The sequence below is a fragment of the Athene cunicularia genome (genome assembly GCF_003259725.1).
Source record: "Athene cunicularia isolate RWA chromosome 1 unlocalized genomic scaffold, athCun1 chr1_part2, whole genome shotgun sequence".
NCBI lineage: Eukaryota > Metazoa > Chordata > Aves > Strigiformes > Strigidae > Athene > Athene cunicularia.
In genome coordinates, this window is record NW_020799092.1 from 44,494,097 (window position 1) to 44,513,852 (window position 19,756).

General features: G+C 39.8%; 1 protein-coding gene across 1 annotated transcript; it reads left to right on the plus strand.

Annotated features, from left to right (window-relative positions):
* Positions 1–13,273: 13,273 nt before the first annotated feature.
* IFNG (interferon gamma) lies at positions 13,274–16,794 on the plus strand. Its single transcript, XM_026868093.1, has 4 exons — positions 13,274–13,396; positions 15,328–15,396; positions 15,750–15,929; positions 16,630–16,794. The coding sequence occupies exons 1-4, from the start codon at positions 13,274–13,276 to the stop codon at positions 16,753–16,755; spliced, it is 498 nt and encodes a 165-aa protein (XP_026723894.1). The 3' UTR covers positions 16,756–16,794.
* The last annotated feature ends 2,962 nt before the right edge of the window (positions 16,795–19,756 follow it).

A 19,756-nucleotide genomic window follows, 5' to 3' on the forward strand; every position in this document is an offset into this window, starting at 1 on the left:
AAGGCTGTTGCCAGAAGTCTTCCATCTTCTGGTGTAAATTTATTCATGGCCTATTTATAGTCATTTCATCTAGTATCAGTTTATTCTGTTAGCTTACATGACCTAACGATTTTGCTTTTTCCCACTCTAATGTAGTTCACATAACTATCGCATCTGCCAATCCTTGTTTTTCTGAGGCTGAACAAGCCAATATCTTCTAGACTTCTTGTATAATATAGGAGTTTTTTATTTGTTGTCTGTGACAACTAGTTCACATTTCTAGTGTGAACTCATCTATATATTTCACAGGGTTAACTCACGACTGTACACTGGCATTATTCCCTTCCTCTGTCTTCTGGAAATACCTTGTCCAGTTAACCTTCATGGTACATCACAGCATTGCCTTGATGGTTCCTACAATAATCAGTGGCACCATGGCATTGTTCTCCTCCTCCAAAGGGTGCCCTCCCAATTTCTTCTGACTAGAAGCCACACACCTGGACTGGCACTTTCACAGTCACATTTCTTCCTATTTTATTAATTTCATCCTCAAGTATAAACCAAATTCTCCTCACTTCAATCTGCCTTTGATTGAACCCAAGATGCACTTTATTCTTTCACCTTGTCTTTAAGGGTGGATTATTTCATAATTTGTTCTAAAGCCTTGCACACCACTCTTGTCAGATAACATGTCTCTTTCTGCCTTGCTTGTTATTTCTCCCATTCTTAATGACAGCTATTGCATTTGCTGTTCTCCAATCTGAAAGTGCTATCGCTCATTTGATAGATTGATTAATATTTCTCTCTACTGCAACTGCATTTTTATGTGCCCATTTCTTCAGCTTGTTTCCTTGATGGCAGAAACTCTACCTTCTCACTTCTGCTTTTGCCTTAGAGGAGATCGCTTCCATTCCTATCACTCAGTCATCTTGACTTTGCTTCCGCGTTCTGTGTCAGCAACTCTTAAAATGATCTTGCTCACCTACTACATTCACTACATTAAGATGTTTCTTAATGTCCCCATCCATATTAAAAATTAAGATGAATTGTCTGTTTAGTTTTTGGGTTACAACGTATGCAATCATGCAGCCCAGTCTTAATCTGTACCAACTTTACTTCCTTCCTTATGCTCCTCTTGTTTACATGATGGTGGCATGATTTGTTTTTCTACTTCTGTTTTTAACAGGGATTGATTGTAAGTGAATTTTGGAACTTCTTTCACACCTCTTTTTGACATCTAAGATGCAGTTATCACTTCTTTCTGTCCCTCACGGCTCTGCTATGTTCCTGCTATTCTTTGGGAGGTAGTTGGGTTGGCTGCTCTCATCAGAATAGGATCACAGAAAAGCCCAGGTTGAAAGGGAGCCCTGGAGATACCTGGTCCAACATTCTGCTGTAAGTGGGGCCTCGGGTTAAGTTATCTAGGGCGTCAGAGATGCTGTCAGGTTATGCAGGGGGGAAATCAGGAGGTCTAAAGCCCAGCTAGAAATTAATCTGGCTTCAGCAGTCAAGGACAACAAGAAATGTTTCTATAAGTATGTGAGCAGCAAAAGAAAGACCAGGGAGAGCCTCCATCCCCTGCTAGATGCAGGAGGACACATGCTAACAAGTGATGAGGAGAAGGCTGAGGTGTTTAATGCCTTCTTTGTCTCAGTCTTTAATAACAAGACTAGTTGTACTGAGGGAATCCAGCCTCCTCAGCCAGGAGACAGAGACTGGGAGAACGACCCCCCTGCAATCCAGGAGGAGACAGTCAGTGACCTGCTGCATCACACAGACACACACAAGTCCATGGGACCAGACGGGATACACCTGAGCGTGCTGAAGGAGCTGGCTGGGGTGCTCGCCAAGCCGCTTTCCACCATTTACCAGCAGTGCTGGCTGACCGGGGAGGTCCTGACTGATTGGAAATTGGCCAATGTGACGCCCGTATATAAGAAGGGTCAGAAGGATGATCTGGGAAATTACAGGCCTGTCAGCTTGACTTTGGTGCCTGGGAAGCTGATGGAGCAGCTCATCCTGAGTGCCATCACACAACACATGTGGGACAACCAGATGCTCAGGCCCAGTCAGCATGGGTTTAGGAAAGGCAGGTCCTGCCTGACAAACCTGATCTCCCGTGACAGGGTGACTTGCTTATTGGATGAGGGAAAGGCTGTGGATGTTGTCTATCTTGCCTTCAGTAAGGCCTTTGACACCATTTCCCCACAGCATTCTCCTGGTGAAACTGATTCCATAAGGCCAAATGCCGGGGGCTGCCCTTGGGCCACAACAACCCCCAGCAGCGCTACAGGCTTGGGGAGGAGTGGCTGGAGAGCTGCCAGTCAGAGAGGGACCTGGGGGTGTTGATTGACAGCCGGCTGAACAGGAGCCAGCAGTGTGCCCAGGGGGCCAAGAAGGCCAATGGCATCCTGGCTTGTGTCAGCAATAGCGTGGCCAGCAGGGACAGGGAAGGGATCTTACCCCTGTACTCGGCACTGGGGAGGCCGCCCCTCGATTCCTGTGTTCAGTTTTGGGCCCCTCACTACAAAAAGGACATTGAATGACTCGAGCGTGTCCAGAGAAGGGCAACGAAGCTGGTGCAGGGTCTGGAGCACAGGTCCTACGAGGAGGGGCTGAGGGAACTGGGGGTGTTTAGTCTGGAGAAGAGGAGGCTGAGGGGAGACCTCATCGCCCTCTACAGCTCCCTGAAAGGAGGGTGCAGAGAGCTGGGGATGAGTCTCTTTAACCGAGTAACAAGCGATAGGACAAGAGGGAATGGCCTCAAGTTGTGCCAGGGAAGGTTTAGCCTGGATATTAGGAAGCATTTCTTCACAGAACGGGTTGTTATGCGGAGTGGAGTGGAGTCCCCATCCCTGGAGGTGTTTAAGAGTCAGGTTGACATAGCGCTGAGGTATGTGGTGTAGTTGGGAACTGTCAGTGTGAGGTTAATGGTTGGACTGGATGATCTTGAAGGTCTTTTCCAACCTAGCTGATTCTGTGATTCTTTTTCTTCCCCTAACGAATCTATCTTTTCCCCATGACCATAATGGGTAAGACACCCCTCCCCTTCCTTATCTCAATTCCTGAGCCTTTTGATTCATTTTTTCCTTCCCAGTGCTGTGCTGGAATGGGTGAATGAATGGCTGTGTGGTGTTCAGTTGCCCTCTAGGCTCAAACTGCAACACTACTCATACTGTATTTTATTATATTTTATCTTTATCCAACCAGGGTTTGAATAGCAGAGACCTTATGTGACTCCGGAGGAATGTGTTTTACTATGACATTTTACCCATCAACATTTTGTTTTCTCCAAGATATTCCTTCAGATATTTTGACTATTGGTTTCTTCCGTGACATAGAAAATTCCTTCATCACACCTCCCTTTACTTCTGCTTTTTCTAAACTTTGTTGTTTGTGCTCTAGGCTTGTCTGCTACTTCACTTCTGGAGTTACTCTGCAGACTTCCTAAGCCAGTGAATATCAACAAAACACAACCTTGTGATTTGAGGTGACTAGAAAAACAACTGAATCCATTCCTTTTTCAGCTAATCAACACTTAATTATCGCTGACTCCTTGACATACAGTTCCTGCAAAGACTTCCTTGGAACTAGAGAAGAAACTGATGCATCCCACTACAGCCTCTCTTGAGCGTAATTCCAGATAGAATGTAAGAAATTGTAGGTTTTCTTAATAGGTTTCTATGTGTGCCTAGGTATGAGAAGATTCATGACTGCTTTTAAATATTTAATTGCTTCTTCCAGAAATACTTATTTCTGTACCTCTGTCTACTTCTGCCTGACTATTCTGGTTCAGGGTCTAGTACAAGCAAAATTGTAATTCCCTGCTTCCCATTGCTTAGACTATTCAACTTCATTTGCTTAAACATTTTAAATAAGATATTAGAAATTCTTGCAAGTTATCTTATGCCATCATCGGCAAAAGGAGCAATGCTATAGGAGCAGATCTGTAAGTTAAAAAAACTGGCATTGAGAACCCAACTTTCACACTGTGCTTGTTTTGAGTTTATTTTCAACTATCTCTAGTCTGGTCCTGTGGACTGAGTTCCTGTAAACATTTGGAAAACATCAAGTGAGTTTCTGAAAGTACCTTCCAGGCTGATGTGGCAAACCAGAGGTATTGAAAAAGGATGAAGTAATAGTCCAGAGCACTATACACATAAATATGAAACAATAAGATTAGTTTAAGTGGGAGGGTAAGGCTCCTTTTGTAGCACTTTTCATAAGTTTTGGAAGTTTTTCTTAACTGCCATATAGCCTTTCCTAGATATTAACTAACTCTTGAGTAATTGATGGAATGAATACGCTTTCACAACAAATAGCTGTGTTAGGAAAGCTGTTCTCCTCCGTACGTTGATTAACTCATATGGACACTTTAAAATATCAACATGTGGTTCATGATCAGTAGAACAATCTTGCTGTTGCTTAGATGTCAATTTTAATGGAAGTGTCAGAGGCTAAATTAGCTGTCAGACTTTTGAATCTCTCAAATCTGAATCAAATTGCTGACTCTCTGCAAAAGTTACTGACGAGGACGGAACTGACAGCTAGAGAAACTTCATAAGTTTCATTTCCTTAGGAAAAAAGATTAGCCACCCGATCTGCAATGGTACTTACATTTTGATTACTTTAAAGTATGCTACTTGATACTGTATTTTGTTCTTTTCCAACATTTTTTGTTTTATTGTCTTTTTAGAAACTTGCTTTATTTTAGTTTGGGGCAGAGGTTCATTAGCCTCTTCCAAAAAGCAACAGGAACTTAGTTATCTCATTTCTTGTGCTTTTAAGTATTTATTACTAGCTAATTAAATCTTTACATCACCTAAAGTGGACTAGAGAGTGTCCATCCAGAACACTTCATAGCTGTTAGTCCAGGGCTTTAAAAAAAGAAGATATGTGACTTTAAAATAAATTGCATCTACACTTGACCCACAGTAGCTCTTCTATAGGCAGCCTTATTTCCTGTGGAGATGAAGAGGAAATGTACTTAGGGTGTGAAGCAGTTCTTAGTTCTTAAACTACAAAAAGCAAAGGTCTTGCATATTTCTCCTTTCACTTTAAATTCTGAATCTAACTGGAAAGTCTTTGCAAGCAAATTGCCCTCAGGAAGTCCAGTTCTAAGCAAAATGTCATCTGTGGATGAATTGCTTGTGCACCTGACTTTCTGGTGTGCTTGTAAGTGTTCTGGAGGCAGGACAAAACCAGGTAGGACCAAATCTGCATACCGATTTGCTTTTTTCTTGTGAGTAAAGACTTGCTTAGTCACACAGTTATGAATGACATTAAAGACAATTGTGGGCAAGGGGAATCCCCACCAAACTGTCTCCTGAATTGTTTTAGAAGAAAGGATTGCATCACGCAGCAGTTTTCTGCTAGGAAACCTCTTGGGGATGTTTCCAAATGGTTATGACAAAAAATGCCCACTCTGTAGGCTGGTTTGAAACATTTAATGGATATTTTCCTACTGATGCTTGAAATAGATCATTGAGTTAACCTCTCAACATATGCCCACACCTACCCACTTGTGTTTGCAAGTACCTACGTGATGTTTAATTATTATAAATTGTGTAAGGCATAACATGTGAGAATGATCAGATTTTCCTCCATAATGTTCACATTTACACTTAAAATATTCAATAAGAAGTTAAAACATTACAGGATTGTTTTCACTAGTGTTTTTCTCCAAAATTAAATATGAGTATTAATTTCCAACAATAAATGTGTCTGTACGATAAAGGCACTTAAACGGGAAAACAAATGCAATTGTACAATGAAACTTGAATGGCACTTGAATTCCTTGCTAAAAACTAGACCAAAAATCTCCAATGCAAATAAAATCCCACCTCACAGAAAATCAACATAAGAAGAAGGAATGAATTACAAAACCTAATACCTGGAGAAAGAAGATGATTGGGGCTGGCTCACTAACAGGCTGAAAGTCTGAAAAGTACCCTTTGTATATAGTATTGAGAATGTATCAAAAATATTAGGTTGTTTGGGAGGCTATGATTTCCAATGCTATCAAACTGCAACAGTCTTTCAGCAGAGTCTGTTCTATTTTGGGAGTTTGCAAGCTGGCCTCTGACGAGGTCAATGAGACTCCTAACTGGATTCATCCAGCACATACAGAGACTGACATCTGATCCAAGACTAGCATCCTTTGGTGAAAAGGCATTGTGAGGTATTATTGCAGATACCTCGATGCAAAAGTTCAGATGGCTTTTTGGCTTTTGAAGGTGGATCTGAGCCTATGAAAATGAAACTGAATAGAAGATGGTGAAAATACAAGAGGCTCTGCATGGAGAGTTAATGTATAGAGGAAAATATACTCTTATTTACTGGGAATTGGAGAAAGACACTGTGAGCAAAACATCTGATGTTTTTTCTATCTATTAATGTACAGCAAAGGTAGACATATATATATTAACAGGAAACAGCAGAAAGTCAGAACCATAGAACACAGGCCAAATTACAGTGGAATTGTTTTCTTAATGAATTAGTTCTTTTAAAGTAAATTAAAATGTTACCTTAAAACTAACAGAAATATTTGTGGAAAAGGTTATGAAAATACTAGCATGCTGGTCTTATGAAGAGCAGGGCTATTAGGGCAATTAGAAAACCTTGGAAGATTACTTTGGGGAGAACTATTTTAACAAAATATATCTTTATTTTGTAGAATACTTTACACCCACCAAGGCACAAAGTGCCTTATCTTAAGTCTTTATGTTGTACTGATAACATTGGATTGATAACATTCCCTGGTTAACAATAAAAATCAATAATACTGATGCTGTAGATGCCACTGTTTCCTACAAAGCCTAGGCAGAAGTACTTCAAAGGTTGTTAGGAAGAGCCTGAAACAACTACATTTAAATCGTGAATTTTTTCTACTTGCCTCATTGTGATTTTGGAAGTTCTTGTTTTCAATATTTTCCCTGCAACCATGATGATTAAAAAGTGATTAGAAAAAAAATCCCAACCCCAAAACTCTAAAATAAACTCTCAAATTCATGAAATCACATAAGACAAGAAGCTGGGGATTTTAAAAGGAAACAAATACTGTAAGATTAATGATATCATGCTCAGAACCAGTAGCACTTCCAAAGGATATTATGGTGCTGAAAACAGAAAACTTTCAAGAGTAAGTATTTTATTCTTCTTGGAAGAATGAAGAAGAGCTGGTGAAAATGAAAGGTTTTATGTGGAAAACCCCATAGACACTCTGTGGTTATAACACAGGAGTTATTTTATGGAACACCAGCCATAATTTGAGCTGTGGCTGTGTCAATAATTGTGCTGCTTTTCCACTGATACAGACTTAAACTAAAATTGAATAAGATTTGGAATTTTATTCTATTTTGTGGGTAATAGATTTTAATCAGGAGTTGGATACAAGAAAAGTCTCCGAACAGTAGAAGCATAGAGTAAAAAAGGCACACGTTTGTCCATCACTGTCGTCTATAATGCCATTGTTTTCTATACTTCACTACAAGAAAAATAGCATTTTAGAATTGCACCTGCTTTTCTCATGGTTAGCTCCCACTGGTAGCTCATAGTTTCTTAACCATTCATACATGCAGACTGTTGTTTTCTGGAGCTGGAAAACCAGTTTATACCAACCTGAAATATGGCACAAGAAACAAGGATGACCCTTTGGTCTCCATTATATATTGCTGTCCATGCACAATCAGCAATGAGAAAACATATATTATAGGTTCCTCTTTCCAGTCTCAGAATTCCTCATATACATCAGTTCAATAGTCTTTCAAGGAAAGGGAATGGATGCTAACTGCTGTTAGTGGGGACAGATGTTCTGAGAAAAATACTTGTTATCATCTCCAGAAAATCATTTTAACATGAGTTCTGAATATTCATATTATACTATTACTGGAGTGTCCAGACAATACAGAGCCGATAGTCATACAGTTATGAGTGGTCAAAACGCCCACAGTAGTGTGTGAGAAAGGCAAGCCCAGAACAGCTATTCACAGTTATCTTCTTCCTGGGCAAGGCAAAATCTTGAACTCTTACTTACAGGATGATTGAGTACTGTGATCATGAAGGAAGAGTTATTTTCCCTTACTAATTCAGAAAGTAATCATTAGTATTTTGTGGGGAAAGGTTTTCCCAACCTATAAACTTCTTCTCCATCCCACATGGGGTTACCAAAGTGAAATTCTGAAAGGAAATATGAAACTGATGTCTTGTGTCAGCCAAGGTACCACGATTTTAGTATTTCTGAACTTACACTCTAATCACTTAAAGTTGTACCTATCAGCTCATTATCTATCTGGACATCTGTCTCTCTAGATGTTTAACACCATCGGGTTGACCAAGGGCTCTTTCTTCCCTTTCTTTGGAAGACTCAGCAGCTAACTTGTGTGATAAATTTTTTGAGTGGAAAGAGGGATCAATAATATACATTTTCCCATTGCTGACTGCATGCAGACAGGAGTACATAATGGAGGCCAAAGGGTCTTCCTTCTTCATACTTTAGACAGTACAAACTGATTTTCCAGCTCTCTCAAACAGCAGCATTTCCAAAAAGTCCTTGGAATGGCAGGGTAATTTGTTTAGAAAAATGTCAAACAGCACATTTTGGGAATTTCAGAACTTCCCTGTCCCAAATATTTTTTCTTATAAAACAAAGTAGTGGTTTTGTGCTGACATTGTCCCTAATGATCATTTGAAACATCCTCTATATCACAGAGTTCCAGTGGTCACAAGGAGTAGACAGCTACATCCTCCACAATGTGTAGCAGAGTGATGTTTGGGTTTTTTTGGTGTTTTTTTTTTGTTTTTTTTGGTTTTTTTTGTGTGTGTGGTAGGGAAAAATGTTAGTCTTACAATGTTTTTGTAAGGGTCAGCTGCAAAGTCATGAGGCCTGATTATCAAGACATCTACTTTGCAGATAGTGGTAACATGAATAACAGTATTTAGTAATTACACAGCACTGGTACAACGCATTTGCAAACTTTAATCACTCAAACTCCTTACTACCCCAACGCCCCAGAAACCCCCAGCATTGTGAAGGAGGAAACAATGAAATTATTTCTGCTGCTTTATAGGAAAGGGAGACTAAGGTGGAATATGATGTAAGGTCAGAATGACAACTCAGAGAGGCTTTTCCAACCCTGAGTTACTTACCTTGGGCAGTGGTAATAGAGGAAACCACTGAGTTTTAGAGAAATGAAAGTCTGGCAGAGATCTGGTAAGAGTAGTTCCTTACTAACCACTCAGCCAGCACATTGAGGAGTATGCATAAAACAAAAAATGAAAGGGTAAAACCTTTAATCAGTGGTCATAGTGAAATTTGACATGACTTTGCAAGGACATCATCGGGTAATTGGTGTAAGGTGTTATATGAACAGAAGGGTGTGAAACCTCTGCTTTGCATGAAGAGTCAGATGACTTCCAGGCAGCAAAATGAAAAAATGCCTTGGTTTCATTTCCTACTGTGTTTGGAACAGATGACAGTCCAGCTGTGACTATGGAGCCACACAGAAGGACCACTCCAATTCTGTGCAGTACAAGACTTTTCAACACTATTCGGGCATGTCTTTCAGCTAGATTAGGACTGGTGCTTAGGCAAAGAATTTGTATTAGTGCTGAGTGTTTGGTCCCCTCCAGCATGCACTCAACAGATATCTACTAAGGAACAGGAAGAAAAAGTGGATGCTCTTAGGCCCTTGGCTCTGTCTAGTAAAGGGCAGATATTTGCAGGATACTGCCTATTTCATTTGTAACTGTGTTGATGCCTCAGTCCAGAGGAGGCACCTGAGCCTTCCTCACAACCTGACTGTTCATTATTCTTGGGCAACAACACATACACTGTACAATGTTGATATGTTTCATCACTTTGGGGCAGAATGGGAAGATGAACAGGGCTGGGAGGGGTGCAGGACCTCTTGGAATTCAAGGACCCTCATGTTCTAATCATCTGTTGTAGACTGTTGCCTAGTTTCAAAATGATTTGGAGGGATGTGAGGGTGTGTGTCAATAGAAGAGAACATTATGAGATGAGCATGTCAACATTAACACGGTACAATTTATTCAAATGCAAAAGTTTTGAAAAGGGATCCTATATTTCTGTATTAGAATACATTTCTGTCCATCTGATGATTTACCACAGAACATTCTACTCTTTATGTGAGATTTTGAATATGGAGATGTGTGGAAAGCCTGAATCTAGCCTCCACAGGCAGGAGAGAGTACTTGGAAGTCAGATCTGCACTCAGAAGATGGCATGACAGAGCCAGATGTCATGGCTCTCTGCCTCTTTGCTCTGTGATTAATTTCTTGCCTTGGTTTATGATATAATACTTGTAGTGCTGCTTAGTGGGTAGAGGGCCACAATGGCACTGGGAGACCCTGTTTGTGTTTCTAGATTTGCCTTTCCTAGATTCTGAATGATTGTGAATCATCCTATTGTTCTGTACTTCCATTTTCTTACCTGCAAAATTGGATGCTTGACAGTTGGTCTCTGAAAGGTGAGGAGATCTAGTGATAAAATTAGCCATATAAATCCCCAAAACTTTAACCAGTATCTACAAGATGTGAGTTGGAAAAATCCTCTTTCTGATATTTCATCCTCCTGTTATTCTTAAAACTTTAGTAGTAATGGGAGACCAAACGGAGGCCACCTGAAAAGTACATCCTGCTGTGGATGAGAGGCATGTCTGGGGTTTAACAAGGCAGCTTAACACAGCACAGTCACTCTGGATGGATATTTCTCTGCAGAGGAGGGCAGCGTTACTGACTTAATCTTTCAACTCCTGGAATTATATCTTCTGCCTGGCTGGATAATTACAGCAATTAGTTGTGTCCAGTTGTGTTGTGATTTGTTCTCAACACGTTAAGAAGACTGAGCTGTTTTTGTAAAGAATCTCTCCCAAACTCCTTACTTGCCACTTTTCTTTGCACACCCTGGTAACTCAACAGAAAAGCACTGCTCAAATTAGGACCCATAGTAGTAAAAATTTGACTTGATAACCCAGTCCATCTTACAGTTGCATGTTTCTGACACTGTAAAGAGTGCCATATGTAACAGGAATAATTTTCCTTCTGCCACTTGGCATCTTCCAACACTTTGCCAAAGAATTGTTCCACAGGTTCATGACCAGTTGACATGCCTCAGCATGGGACGTGTCTCCCACCTTATAAAATATGCTTGGTTTTCCTGTATGTATAAAACTACATTTAGCTGTGCCACCACATGCCATTTGACTATGCTTTCCTTGCAAAACTATCCAGATGTTTCAACATTACCAATAGGTTTGTTCAGTGTGCTGACATTTGTGAGTCCACTTTGAATTGTGACTCCAATTTATATCTTGGTGGGATCTCCATTTTGTCCCCATCCCTGGAGGTATTTAAAAGATGTGTAGATATGATGTTTAGGAACATGGTTTAGTGGTGGACTTAGTGTTAGGATAATGGTTGGACTCGATGATCTTAAGGATCTTTTCAAACCTAAATGATTCTACGATTCTATTATTTTAATTTCTAGCGTAGAATCATAGAATCAGAATGGTTTGATTTGGAAGGGACCTTTGAAGGTCACCTAGTCCAATCCCTCTGTTGTGGGCAGGCATGATGCCTTTGTATTTTTTTACAGTGCTTTGAAGCATCCTTGAATAGCATTATCACCACAATTCCATGTCAACGCTTCCAGCCATCAAGTTATTTCTTAACCAGTTTTAATTTCCTAAACTAAAACCAAGATGAACATTGCATAGTACTACTACACCAAGCAGATTACATCCCTAATTTTTGTGCAGTACTGCACCTGTTGTGAGACGTGTGCCATCTGTCTATGCTGCTATTCACAGGGAGTTTTAGCATGCAGCTTTTGGGCCTGTGGTTGCTTGTGAAATTTGGTTCTTGTCTCTGCAAAAGGGCAGTTCCCTGTTTGCAATGGTAGTAGTACACTAGATATATTACACAGATGGTGGTCCTCTTCAAGCTGCAGACAAAATATGTTTGATGGCATTAGTGGTCATTTGCTGAGATAGGAGGTGCTGCTGGGGAAGGGGACAGCTTCTTGCATGGAGTACCTGGGACTGTGCTGGAGAGCTCAAATCATAACTTCAGGGGGCCAGTTTAATTCTCATCTGTTTCTGATGAGCTACAGACTTCCTCCACTGCAGCCTGTGTGAATTGAGCCCTCTTTCTGATCCTCTTCCTTTTATTTTTCCCTATGGGCTTCTTCTTTCTTTCTCTTGTAGGCTCCTACCTACCCTGCATTCACATACTACAGCCTAAAATTACTCTGATTTCTTCATAAGACTCTTCACAGCAAGCTCTTTTTCCATTATATCCAACAAAGCAGTGTTAGTTCCTATACGAAAACCTTTTCCCCAGCTAACTCTCAATACAGTTGTTTCAGGGGTCTGTATGCATTTGAAGACCATCCTGTCTGTCTTCTTCAACTGTGCTTTTTTTCATCCATGTTTTTCTGTTTTCATACTCTGCACATATAAGTGTAAATGAATGGGCAGGTAGGGAACTAAAATTATTGCCAAGCAGAAATTAGTGTCTTGAGTACTAAATACTCCACTCTGTGGATAGTAGACAACCATAGAGGACTTTAATATAATGCATCATTGCATCCATGCTGGAAACTCATTTTCCCTGAGTCTATTTTAAATCCAGAAGTGAAGAATGAGAAACAGCAGAAATGCACTTCAGACCATGGAAAGAATGCAAATAGTGTTTCACAAAAGGACAGCAGTAGGGAGAATGTTCAGATCTCTAAGTGACTCTGAAAAATGACATGGCAATCTCAGTGGTTACTTTAACAGAATACCAGAAATGAGTTGACTGTTATACTGACCCTTTAACCACATGATATGATTTTTTTTCAGATAACGTGTAAGAATATGCTTGAGCCACAATGCATACTCCTCATTCAGTATCATAATTTCCCCCTTTTCCCCAACTGTGTGAAAAGAAACTTCAGAACCTGACACGTAAATGTTACCCATTGACGAACCACTGAAAATTTTTCCAGGACCATGCTTTAAGAGAGATGCTTTCGAGGGATTCCCTTGATCAGCCAAAAACGAAGCATTCTTATCTAACACTATCTTGTCTAAATATACGCAGCCTGTGATGACGAAATAAAAAATTTCAAGATCAGGTATAAATACCACTGACAGACAGATGAAGTTCATTCGTCTACTTTCTTCTAATAGAAGATTTAACTATTAAAAATTGAAGCTCACTGCTTTTAGAACTGACATCTCCCAGAACTTCTCTATCAGAGCATTTTCACTGAACCATTGCCAAGAAAATGACTTGCCAGACCTACAGCTTGTTTGTTCTGTCTGTCATCATGATTTATTTTGGACGTTTTGGAGATAGCTTAATTCTTGCTCAACTTCAAAATGATATAGACCAACTGAAAGCTGACTTTGTAAGTATGGTCTTCTACTGCACTTCTCCTCTTCTGCCTGTGCTTTAGATTTAGTCCAGACTTTGGCACTACTTGACATACTCAAGGTGTACCAATAGAGGGTAACCATGGAACAAATTTTTTAGTTATACCATTTTTTAAACAAGAATATGGACAATTGATTTGGTTTTGCTAACATGATCCAGTCTTTTAGTAGTCATAGTTAATGTAGCAGTTTGCATTTATTTCAGGGTCACTCTTCCTTTCACAAGAGCTTCTCCTAGCTCCATTCAGCTTTTGATTACATGGAATGTCTTATAACAAGAAATCTTAATGCAATTTATGATGAATGAATGAATCTTGATTCAATTCTATTCAGATGTAATTTACTGACACTTTTTTTCCTTTTTTTAGGTTAGTAATGGTAATTGGGGATTTAGTATTAGTTAGCAATATAAACAAAATGGAGAAGTTTTGCTTTAGGAAATGCATCTGGTACTTAGTAGAAGTGGTGTGTTGCCCAAAGGTGGTTCCTACTGCTTATTCTTTTCATGCTCCAGCCATTCTGTTTCCGTATCTGTGACTATGATCTGGCATGGGAATGTTATCCAGCATGATACTACTTCTTTTCAGACAAAATATTGATAACTTGATAACTGTAATGTTAATTTACCTATCTTCATTTAGAAGGCATTAAAGTAGTTCACAGTGGACTTCAGCTGGGATTAGATAACAGATCTACAATAGAGTCACTTCTAATTAACAGTTTTTACTTTCAGTAATATTTTTTTTCTTTAAATGTATGAAGGCAACTGCAGGTCTGCTCCTATTTTCAGCTCTGATTTTGTCAGAATTTTGTGTATACGAAAGTTGAAATTTAGCAGCCAAAGAACCACCTTGAAGTATCACACAAAGAAGCCTAGTGAGATACTTCAGCATTTGTAGATTGATAGGAAACTGGCTGTAAAATTGGCATTATATAAATTTGTCATTAGCATAGATCGGAGAGATTGTCACTAGAATTTAGTAACTCTGTTGGAGAGATCCTGAGCCATGAGGAGTTTCTTGCACTGACATTAAAACTCTGGTCCACAGCAGGTGCTCCCCACTTTCTGAAGAACAGCAAAACAAGGTTTGGCAATGTGCTCAGCATGGGGAGCCAATCAGCCTACGAGGTTTCTGTCAGTCTGCAAGTTTTCCCTTTGCACTCACTGTATTTAAATTACTGAGCAGACAAAAAAGGAAACAGTGACTGTTGTATACAAAAAAAATAAAAAAAAGACACAGAAGAGGAAATGATTCAGTTTACCTTTCCTTGGTAGGAGAATTGTATTGCTCTTTGTTTCCTAGAATCTGCCACAGTGTGTGGCTAACATCTGATGGTTAAACTCTGCCCCTGTGAGCCTCTCAGTAGCCCAGTAGATTTGTATGTCTCCACACCTGAGTGTGGGCTACTGGGCTTTTCTCCAGTAGTTTACTACAAACTGTAGTTTTATAGTAAAGTTAATTTGTTCTTGTTCTATATGAGATTTTACTAAGACTCGATAAATTCAAGGCCACAGCCTACATACCGGTGGACTTTGACTTACCAAAATACATGCCAAGGTCGGATATGACAATTTTCTAGCCAGTTGCTACGCTTATGGACGTTAATTTTCAGCTGTCAATACCAAAACTTGCAAGGAGCTTTTAGTAAAATACATGGTGTTAAATGTCTCTATTCAGATGAGTAATAGTGGGAGAAGACATTGAAAAGCAGACTAATGACATTTCTGGTACTAGGCAGTCATCCAATGTGATTTGTTGCTTAGAGAAGCAAAAGCATTGTAATAGTTATAGGCCAGTGGTGCAAAAATCACAACTCTCTAGTTTTTACTGCTCATTTGAATAGAGAACGGAAATTTGCCTTGTGATAAGTATTATTTTTATGACAGGTATGTTCTTTGTTGCAGAACTCAAGTCATTCAGACGTGGCTGATGGTGGACCTATTTTTACGGACAAACTGATAAATTGGACAGAGGTGAGTCAGAACCAGATATGACAAAGTATCTCAGGTGCTTTGCAGGGCAATTTCAGTACAAAGCAGCTCCCAACCAGCTGCAGTAGAATTAACATGAGCAGAGGCCTCTTTGGCAGCTTGGAAATGAGAAGAGAATTTTCAGAAAAATGCTTCCCATAAGGATCAAGGTGCTTTATACTGCACCATGAACTGATCCTGAGGTACAGCCAAGCCCAGGACATGAGTTGCAGCATCTTCTTTATGACCCTGTTTCAAGCGGCAGTGAGAATCCCTGTGTACTGCATTTTAGCTTTGTTCATTTTCCTGCTGATGGGCACTCACAGATCTTTCTTTCTGACCATATTTTTCAACAGAGAAATGAAAAAAGGATCATCCTGAGCCAGATTGTTTCCATGTACTTGGAAATGCTTGAAAAGACCGACACGTCAAAGGCACATGTCAGGCACATCTCTGAGGAGCTCTATACTCTGAAAAGAAGCCTTCCTGATGGCTTAAAGAAGATGAATGACCTCATGGACCTGACAAAGCTTCAGGTAAGATGACCTTTCTGCCTCCAAGGCTCATGACACTATATTTTCCAGTTGAGATCTGAGTATGACTCAAGCCAATAATGCTTTAGTAACCCATTTGGTAACCCCTGTCTGGCTCAGTTCACGCTGGACAGCCTAAAGTTTCCAGCTGCACATCTGCGGTGTGGCATGTCAGTGCAGGGGCCGCCCTCTCTGAGTCTTGCTAGAGTCTGGCACAGAGGTGTTGGCAGTGCTGCCATGTCATCTGCCCACCAGACCTGCCACTGACACAGCTGTTTGTGGTTTAGAAATTGGGTGGAAAAATTGTGCCTGGCTACGGCATGTCTCTATGGGCGTTGGAGGCGCTTGGCTTATTGAACAAGTGACAATGGCATGAACCACCTACCTCTTCAGAGGTCCACAGCCAATACCTCGGTGGAGTTAGCTGCTTGTGGATAATTCATATATCATCATAATAACTCTGCTTCACAGAAGTAGCTCCATTTCACAGAATATGTCTGGCACATTGCAAAGTAACACAGAAAGTGGAAAACAAAAACCTGTGGCAAAGTGGCTCTTTGTTGTAGGAATTAGGTAGTAGAGTAATTGGAAACTGCAGATGTCCATCTGGTTTACTCTGGTATCAGTGTAGCCTGTAGGATGTGATCAGCAAATTATAGGCCTTAACATAACCTTCATTCTGTTTATTTCTTACTTGTAACAGATGAGTGACTTGAAAATTCAACGCAAAGCTGTGAATGAGCTGTTCAGTGTCTTACAAAAACTGGTGGAGACTTCAACTTCTCTCAAAAGGAAAAGAAGCCAGTCTCAGAGGAGGTGCAAATGCTAATGACATCATATGACCTTTTGTACTGAGTTACTGTGCAAATTTTATGATGCACATTTTTCAATTTCAATTCTTTTATTGAGTTTTTATACATTTATTTATTAATATTTAAGTATTTTAAATAATTATTTATAAAGAAACACCAATCAAAGTATTTATACCTCCTACTACTGTATAAGAAATGACTTTGTCTTAAAAATCTGTCTGTTATATGTTTGTTGACCTGAAAATACAGAACGAGGAAATGTTTAAGCAGTTTCCATATGGAAATCCTGAAATGACATGATACGGTACCCAGGTTTCCATCTGGTGCTATACTGAGAGAAGGATGTTTTAGGATTAGTCTCATCATCTTGTCTATTTGGCATGGAGATTCAAGCACCAATATGGGGAATTTTCTGTACTCAGGAAAACATATTCATATTGGCTTCTTCTAAGCATATCTAAAACCAGATAGCAAATCGACATGCTTAAAGATAAGCAAATGATGAAGCACTTTTCTGAACTAGGGGATTGATGATTAATTGTTGGTAATTATTGTTGCGCACTGAAGTTACCAGGAGACCAGGCTATTTAGCTGCAAGTTACCAGAAGCTCCAGGAAATGTGACTAACTCTATTGCACTGATTTAACTTCAACTCACTGATTTTGAGAAGTTCTGTATTTTTCTTGTACTGATTCATTTAAATATGTCTGATATAATTTTATTTATTTGGAGATAGTAATATGGAAGATTTTATCTCAAGGACTATATTTTTGTACTGGAATATTATTTAAAACTTTAGATTTCTCAATGGAAACTTTTCAAAATTTGGATATTAAAAAAAAAAAAAAAGTGTGATGGCGTATTTATTCACCAGAAACTCTGTAAAGTAGAATGTTAATCATGATCTATGTTGTCACAAAAGATGGTCCTGCGCAGATATAGAAAAACATATTTTATTTCTTCCTGCCTGTCCAAGATTTGGGAGCAGATAATCATAGAAACATAGAACACCAGGTTGGAAAGGACCTCAAGTATCATCTGGTGAACCTTTACAATGTTTTTGAAGAAATGTGGCAGCAAGGTCTAAAATTCCCAAGCTCTTCAAGTTCTGCTTGCAACTGGATGAGGAAATGTAATTTTGCTTATAAGAAGTCATTCATAACTTAAAATCTGTTGTTTCTCTGATTTAAAATAAACGACACTTTCAAATTTCTCTGCAAGTCAAAGTTATGGAGCCTAGATTGAGGTCAGCCCATCTGCTGGGCTTTCTGTGAGTGCTACAAGCTAGAAGCCTGGGGCTGCTTGGGCTTTGGCCAGTCTCAGAGGCTTGGGTTTGGCTTGGACTTGATCTTGGTGAGAAGAGTTTGTGGGGCTTCCAAATTCTCAGGTCCTCAGGGGTTTACCGAGCAAATTATCTGGGGGCAGACTGGTTGGGCTGACTGGGAATGGGGCAGATTTTCCTTGATATTCCTGACAACATGGGACCTCCAACTCACCCCTGAATTTCGGCTGAATCAGCAGATTCCAGAAATAGCACTCCACCAAGCCCAAAGTTTAGTTGTAATAAGCACAATGAGTTTAGTTGCAGTTGTTGCAGGCCTTCCTACTTCCATGGGCTCAGCTGTCTCCCCTGGTGTAAGATATTCATATCCTCATTATACAGTCATAAAAAAGTAACTCAGTAATCCTGGAGACTTGAACTGATTTTGAATGTTCTTGTTTGTACTCATCACAGACATACATATGCATGTGAGATGCAAGTGAAATAAAACTGTGGGATTTCTCCCATTCCAGGACTAGGCATGAGAAACCTCAGTATGCATTTAACACAGGCACTGTGTCCTTCTGTGCATATGCTCCTTCATGAGGTATTATTTAAAAGAGACTAACTGTTTTCCAGGGAAGCAAAGCCAGCTATAGCAACTTCTATGGAAAAAAAAAAAAAGAGAGAGAGAGAGAAGAGAAGAGAAGAGAAGAGAAGAGAAGAGAAGAGAAGAGAAGAGAAGAGACTGTCTCTTAAGAGAAGAGAAGAGAAGAGAAGAGAAGAGAAGAGAAGAGAAGAGAAGAGAAGAGAAGAGAAGAGAAGAGAAGAGAAGAGAAGAGAAGAGAAGAGAAGAGAAGAGAAGAGAAGAGAAGAGAAGAGAAGAGAAGAGAAGAGAAGAGAAGAGAAGAGAAGAGAAGAGAAGAGAAGAGAAGAGAAGAGAAGAGAAGAGAAGAGAAGAGAAGAGAAGAGAAGAGAAGAGAAGAGAAGAGAAGAGAAGAGAAGAGAAGAGAAGAGAAGAGAAGAGAAGAGAAGAGAAGAGAAGAGAAGAGAAGAGAAGAGAAGAGAAGAGAAGAGAAGAGAAGAGAAGAGAAGAGAAGAGAAGAGAAGAGAAGAGAAGAGAAGAGAAGAGAAGAGAAGAGAAGAGAAGAGAAGAGAAGAGAAGAGAAGAGAAGAGAAGAGAAGAGAAGAGAAGAGAAGAGAAGAGAAGAGAAGAGAAGAGAAGAGAAGAGAAGAGAAGAGAAGAGAAGAGAAGAGAAGAGAAGAGAAGAGAAGAGAAGAGAAGAGAAGAGAAGAGAAGAGAAGAGAAGAGAAGAGAAGAGAAGAGAAGAGAAGAGAAGAGAAGAGAAGAGAAGAGAAGAGAAGAGAAGAGAAGAGAAGAGAAGAGAAGAGAAGAGAAGAGAAGAGAAGAGAAGAGAAGAGAAGAGAAGAGAAGAGAAGAGAAGAGAAGAGAAGAGAAGAGAAGAGAAGAGAAGAGAAGAGAAGAGAAGAGAAGAGAAGAGAAGAGAAGAGAAGAGAAGAGAAGAGAAGAGAAGAGAAGAGAAGAGAAGAGAAGAGAAGAGAAGAGAAGAGAAGAGAAGAGAAGAGAAGAGAAGAGAAGAGAAGAGAAGAGAAGAGAAGAGAAGAGAAGAGAAGAGAAGAGAAGAGAAGAGAAGAGAAGAGAAGAGAAGAGAAGAGAAGAGAAGAGAAGAGAAGAGAAGAGAAGAGAAGAGAAGAGAAGAGAAGAGAAGAGAAGAGAAGAGAAGAGAAGAGAAGAG